At 41.8% G+C, this 7,200-nt stretch overlaps 1 protein-coding gene across 1 annotated transcript; it reads left to right on the forward strand.

The window, feature by feature from the left end:
* Positions 1-1,449: 1,449 nt before the first annotated feature.
* LOC111956764 (transcriptional regulator Myc) lies at positions 1,450-6,539 on the forward strand. The gene is made up of 3 exons (XM_023977348.2): positions 1,450-1,620; positions 2,076-2,727; positions 3,206-6,539. The coding sequence occupies exons 2-3, from the start codon at positions 2,085-2,087 to the stop codon at positions 3,754-3,756; spliced, it is 1,194 nt and encodes a 397-aa protein (XP_023833116.1). The 5' UTR covers positions 1,450-1,620; positions 2,076-2,084; the 3' UTR covers positions 3,757-6,539.
* The last annotated feature ends 661 nt before the right edge of the window (positions 6,540-7,200 follow it).

The following is a 7,200-nucleotide window of genomic DNA, read 5'->3' on the forward strand; positions in this document are numbered from 1 at the left end:
TGAAGCAAGATTTTTTTTCCCGGTCGGGGACAGCCCTAGCAGAAATGCAGGAAATGAGTTGTAGATGCCCAAAAAAGGGAGGACCCCTGCCAGGTTATGTCCAACCCACTTCTAAAACCAAAGTTGCGCCCCTGGTAGCAGGGAATCTAGATCTGGAGGCAGTGCTTCGAAAGGAAGGCGGTAGTGCTGCACTTAGCTATCTGCTACATCTTTATTTATTTAGTCTATGTCTGTATTTATGTAGCYTATGTCTGTATGTGTATTTGTGTAATGTGTCCCTGATTTACTGCACTAAACCAATCTCCTTACAATTTGGGAAATTGGGGATATCACTTTTCACCAGCTGAGGGAGCAATTGCACAATAGTTCAGTTCTCTCAGTGCACTCTGTTACTAGGCGTGGGCACACCGCAGGATTGTCAAGGTTATCATATAATAAACCACTGATGCTGACAGGAATGTGCATTATGTTGTCTTTTACTTTAAAAAACGACAATGTAGTACAATTACAACAAGTATTTAAAATATACAGCAACTGAATTAGCCCTACAAACATATTACATTAAGTTTGATTCATTCTAGTCTATGCATGTGAACCATTCCATTTATTCTATGAATACAGCCTATATATAGCATATGCAGATAAAAGATCATGTTTCAAGAATGCATATTGCAGTCTTCAAATTTCACAGTGGCTTGCACCCATTGTAAAGGCATAACGTTTTGACATTCAATGCAAGCGTTKATCATTGACATTTCACCATTGGCTTTTCTATATGTAGGCTACTAGCTAGGTCCAAGGGTGAAGGAAGCCATGAGTGAAGTTTTGTGACAAATAAACAGTGCACCATGATGCCCTTATTTGAGCCAGCTGACACATTAACGTGGTGTCTTGTATCTACACAAGGTTATTTATTCATTTCATTCATTCAAACAAAATACTATGGTGTAGCCCATATTGTTAAAACTCCCTTTCAAATGCATGACGTGTACAAAAAAACGCTTAGATTCAACATAAATATCAAAATAAACACAGACTCCATTCAATTTAATTAGAATTTGGAGGTACACACTTGGCTGAAAGATGTCTGCACAAAACGGTGAGCGAATTTTCCCGGAACAAGCCACTGCATCATTTACTATCATTCTTCTGTCTGGTCTGTGGAGCTACGCAATTACTACGGCCACGCCCCTCGACAAACTCACACTATGTATGATTCCGCCCTGGAAAATAGTTCCCCAAATAGCAGCGCCATTGGGCTAAAAGTCTCCACCCTTATATTAAATCAAACACATACTCCAATTGTATCAAGTTGAGGGATAATTTCTATTGTGCAAAATAATCCCCATATTTAGTGTTTATGTTACTACGCAATGTGCATTTGGCGGGAAAGAGCACTGGGGTTTGGCGGAGTGAGAAACAAAATCCGTAGTATTAAAACCCGCGGGAGCAGCTGTTGTTAATCTTGCAGTCAGCAGGGTGTTATAGACACACACAGCGTTGGGCTCGAAGGACTTTACAACAACGGTGTCGACTTCTCCCACTTTCACTTCGGCTGTTTTATTTCGCCTGCTTGTTTTCTCAACTAACAAGTATTTTGTTTGTGGTGTCACTGCTACGGTAAAAATATGCTTTATTCCGTTTAATGGTTGTTTTTGACAGCTTGTTCGAACTGGTCAATAAATTGAAATTTGACGTCTTAGTCAAATGCTAGACTTCTCTAGTTAACTCTCGGCTAATATGGCTTCTCACTGTAAATTGTAATGTGTCGAGCTGGACTGTAACTGCGAAATCGACTCATGAAATGCCGGGTGTTTATTTTAAAACTGACAGCTGTTCCTTTGGCATGCATTGGATTAGCTTCCTAGTTAACCAACGTTAGTTCTTGCTGAGCTCTTGGAATGGGTTTTGCCATTTAAATGTATGGATTTTGCAATACAATAATTGTTCGATTATTTCCCAACACCCGAGGCTCGAGACGGGCTGTTAAATGAACTGATAGGTAAGGTTCTCACGTGCTGGAATCTGACGCAGATCTTAACATGACTCACTTCTTTTCTCCCACTTTATTACAGGCAGTCGCAATGCCGCTGAACTCAAATATGGCTAGTAAAAACTATGATTACGACTATGACTCGGTCCAGCCCTACTTCTACTTCGACATTGAGGAGGATAATTTCTATCACAGCCAACTCCAACCCCCTGCTCCAAACGAGGATATATGGAAGAAATTCGAGCTGCTGCCGACACCGCCGCTTTCTCCCAGCCGGCGACCCTCTCTGTCAAGCCTCTTCCCTTCGACTGCAGACCAGTTGGAGATGGTCACGGAATTTCTCGGGGATGACGTGGTGAACCATAGTTTCATTTGTGACGCGGACTACTCCCAGTCTTTTCTCAAATCTATCATTATCCGGGACTGTATGTGGAGCAGTTTCTCGGCTGCCGCTAAACTGGAGAAAGTAGTGTCCGAGAGACTAGCAACGCTGCAAGCGAGGAAGGACTCTAGTGCGGCCGGGGAAGCTAGCACAGTAACCAGCACGAATCCAAACTTGAATTACCTGCAAGACCTGAACAACTCCGCATCGGAATGCATTGACCCTTCTGTGGTGTTGTTCCCTTACCCGGTTGCCGAGAACCCTAAACCCACACAAACGACTACAGCGTGTGCCATGGATTTGCCTTTGGATACTCCACCGAACAGTGGTAGCAGCAGCGATAGCGATTCAGGTGTGTATTAGCGCCACATGTTAATGCTGTAATTAAATTATTCATAGCTGGACTGCATATCGTTTGCAGAAAGATAATACTCATGTTGTGATAACGCAATTCTGGTTTATGCATGTTTTGTGATTTGTATTAATACACTACTATGCGAGTACTGCTTTTAAGTGGGGCATGGGGTTTGCCATGTCACTGGTTTTTGCTTAAGGAGCTGTCTCCCTCAATTTCCAAGGGTGGGGGGGTTGGCCATTGCACCCACCTTGTGCAGCAATGCTCAGCAGAATGGTGGAGTTCGTTTTATGTTACCGGGTGGGTGGAGATTTCAGTTAAAGACCAATGGAATGGTCTAAAATTAGCAGACTCCGCCCACCTGGGGAACTGGGCCATGAAAACTAACTCCACCATTGAGGGGCAGGGAGCCAAAGTCATCGAATGGATATGGTGATATAGTCCACATGGATAATAAATGCTTTTTTTTTTACAGAAGAGGAAGAGGAGGAGGAAGAAGAAGAGATTGACGTGGTGACAGTGGAAAAGAGAAAGTCTGTACGGAGGTCAGACTCGCACATGTCTAGCAGCTCACACCTCTGCCCCCTTGTCCTGAAACGGTGTCATGTCAACATCCACCAACACAACTACGCCGCTCACCCGTCGACGAGGAGCGAGCAGCCCGTCAAGAGGATTAAGTTTGAGAGCAGTGGGAGAGTACTCAAGCATATCAGCAACAACCGCAAGTGCTCGAGTCCCAGAACGTCGGACTCTGAGGATAATGACAAACGTAGGACTCACAATGTGCTGGAGAGGCAAAGGCGAAACGAGCTCAAGTTGAGCTTTTTCGCATTACGGGACGAGATCCCGGACGTAGCGAGCAATGAGAAGGCAGCCAAAGTGGTCATACTCAAAAAGGCGACAGAGTGCATTTTCAGTATGCAAACGGACGAGCAGAAACTGTTATTGTTGAAAGAGCAGTTGAGGAAAAAGAGTGAACAGTTGAAAAGCAGACTAGAGCAGCTGAGGAACTCTCAGCAAGTTTAATGAATGAAAGGATGCCATGTTTTTATGCCTAAAGTAACTTCTTGTGTATGGTGGTGCATGCAAATGCAAAAATGACTCGTTATCACAGGTATCGGCCAGACACCTGGGCTGGAATCAGAATTATTATTTTCTTTCACTGCCTCACTTGAACTTTCTAGGGGTTATCAATTTCTTATTTAAGTATTTTATTTTTATTGATGAAAGGTTCTGCACAGTTGTCTACCTTAACTTAATGCTTTTGTATGTTTTGTACATAATTCTCGAATGTATTGATCTCACAAATACATTTTTATAAATCACGTATGACTGGTGTCACGTGTCTTACCTTGAAATTAGAACTTAATTTGCATTAGATAGTCATGAGCATGGCTTGCCTGTTTACTCTGACCACACTTTCACACAAGTCCTAGCAACCTCATGCTAGCTGGCCTTTTGCCAACCCTTTAATTTTAAGGTCAAAGCTCCATTTCACTGTACATGTCTGCTTAGGTTTACTGCACACAGCCATGTGCATGATGTGCTTAAAGCCTTCCCACACTGTACATCAGTATCTTTAATGATCATTACATATCAAACTGACCGCCCGGTTTCCCGATAGAACATAGGCTTACGAGTGTTTTTACCGATGCATTGTTTCTACAACAGCCGCCGTAACATGCATCTTAATTGATTTTGAAATGGGCTTGTAGCTTACTTTATGCAGTAATCTCGGTTTTCACTTGAGGCATACTTTTATCCTTTGCTTGTTTTGTAACAATTGTAAAGACATTGACAACCTTTTTGTATTTGTAGTCAATTTTGTTCTGAAGTTATCGGCGGTCAGACACATGTTTAGCGGAGATCGTGTACAAAATTACGAGGAAGGGCAAAAAAGATCTAACAATGCACTTAACTGTTCTCAATAACAAGCGTTCTCAATTATAACTTCCAGTGCTTTTGGGAAACCGGGCCCTGGCCAGCTTGTACTTTTTTTTTTTTTTTTTTTTTGCTTTCGATGTTATGTCAAACGACGTAGGCTGGCTATGTCAACTGGGCGTCTCAAGCATGGCATCAAAGAACAATCTGTTGGTTTGAGAAACCAGCATGGTGTCATTTCCGGCTGTGTTCCTATTGGTCAGTCACAGGGATCATCTTGTAACACCAGCCACATTATACAATAAAGGCTCAACATTTCTAACTGTCAGAACATTGTCGGAGCCTATGACCACACGTAGTGGTAATTAGTTGACAAACCAAGACCCTTGCCGTGTCTGATACCCGTAAGAGCGTACTGCATACTATGTATTCATCGTCGCATACTTTTTAGCACGTACCATTTGGTAAAAAGTATGACAAATTCAACAGACCTGCATCACATTTACTAGCCGTAGCTAATTTGATGAATCTAAACTGAATAGAAATGCAGTTATAGGCCTACTCAGTATTCCTATCACATTCTACCTATACTGTAGTGCATATTGCCTGTCTATCCTATTTAAAAAGGACTGAATACATTCATTGTTTGAATTCATATTTAGAGAAACCGAAGTGCTGTATACTTTGGTTTCTAGTACAGCCTAGTACACACCAACTGTTCAACTCAAAAGGGTATTGCGCAGAAAAACGTGTAGAGTTGGGTGCAAAGCAAATTCAGATTGATGAACGCCAACAAAACTAAAGCACCGATCATTGGGAACAAGATCGGAATGACAGCTAAGGCTTGCTCCTTAAATGAAATAGGTAGTCTAGCATGCAAAACTAAACCAATCCATAAGTTCAAATCAAAAGGTCTGATTAACTTGACATCAATAATACAGCCACATTCAGCTCCCCTGTGCTGATGAAGGCCACGAGAACAAAAAAACACTTCAATGACAAAACAGAGATCCACTTTGGGTAAAGATGTAGCCAACGATGCAATACTAGTGGTCATTTTAAGGAGAACAAAAACTACATTAGCCTACATTTGAACACCACCGCAGAAGCTTTGCTATTCAGCATCTTCCCAAATAAGTAGCCTGGTTTTGTTTGGCTACTTGAACTAGTCACTCAGCCCACCTCTTCCAATGCATTGTGCAAAAGTGTGCATCGAATTCTACTAGATGAAGAGCTGAAATGAGTGTAACATCCTGGCATTTAAACCCAAGGTTTAAAAAAAATCACATACTATAAAACATTATTTTGGCATGCTGAGAATGCAACAAGCGTGATTACGTTATTTCCCGCTACTGGTTGGTATCGGTAGCACATCCCCATATCTAATGATCAGCTGTTGTCAAAGCCTAAATGAGTATGGCATCCGGGCATTTAAAGTATACTTGATTTTCAAAATGTTGCATACTATTAAACTTTTTTAGTATTCTCAAACGGCCTACTATTTAGGATGCAAGTATGGGTATTTGTAGGGCTCCTGTCACACTGAACAAGCCAAGACATCCGACAATCATTTATGACATAAGAATTTGGCTACACTGGTAATTTTGTCTCGGACGGCAAAATCGTGTCATAAGACGGCTAAAATTGTAGTCTGTGCAGGCTTTTATGGGCAAACGCATGAACACAAGCTGCCCTGCCACTCTGTAGTCCACGTGGGGAAAATACGGCAGTGTATCGCAAGGGCGGAGGGGAACCAAGTTCACTCAAGTCATTTTAGTTAATCACTCAGTGTCTTTCAGTTTAGAATCTTGAATGACATGTACGCTACAAATTATTTTGTAAAGCAAACTAAACTGAGCAAAAATATAAATGCAACATGTAAAGTGCACCATGTTTCATGAGCTGAAATAAAAGATCCCAGAAATGTTCCATATGTACAAAAAGCTTTTTATTTCTCAATTTTGTGCACCTTTGTCTACATCCCTGTTAGCCCTTTTGTGGCCCAACCATGGCTGCGCCCCTGCCAAGTCATGTGAAATCCATAGATTAGGGCCTAATGAATTTATTTCAATTTACTGATTTCTTTATATGAACTGTAACTCAGCAAAATCTTATGTTGCATTTATATTTTTGTTCAGTATACATTAAATTGAACTGTATACTTGGCAGTTTGAATAGGAAATCTTATCTGGCAGTAGTTTGACACCCCTCCTCTTACCCTTCCCTCATTCCCGAGTCCCAATGTCTCTGCTATTCCTCCCCAGCTGGCAATGTTTTGGAGATGACTTATCCTTACGTCAGGTGCTTGTCCTACTTCTCAGACTGCCACGAGAACTCAGGAATGTCTGAAAACGCTAAAAGGCTGAGTCATGATCCTGTTTTAGTCAAGTGTCTCCCCTAGCGCCATTTCTCATTTTTAAAAGCCACACATACTATACTGTCTGTGTTTGTATTATAGTTCATCTTGAGCAGTAAAATGCAGTGTTGTGTTCGAGACCATCTCAAGCAAGAACCGATTCAAGACCGGAGCAAATCCAGTCAGAGTCAAGACCGAGACCGGGAGTGGGACAAAGGGTCCGAGACCAAGTA

The sequence above is a fragment of the Salvelinus sp. IW2-2015 genome, linkage group LG32, assembly GCF_002910315.2.
Source record: "Salvelinus sp. IW2-2015 linkage group LG32, ASM291031v2, whole genome shotgun sequence".
Taxonomy (NCBI): Eukaryota; Metazoa; Chordata; class Actinopteri; order Salmoniformes; family Salmonidae; genus Salvelinus; species Salvelinus sp. IW2-2015.

Coding starts and splice junctions, on each gene's coding strand:
- LOC111956764 (XM_023977348.2), top strand. CDS start 2,085: ATGCCGCTGAACTCAAATATGGCTAGTAAAAACTATGATTACGACTAT. Junction 2,728..3,205: donor CAGCAGCGATAGCGATTCAG/GTGTGTATTAGC, acceptor TTTTTTTTACAG/AAGAGGAAGAGGAGGAGGAA.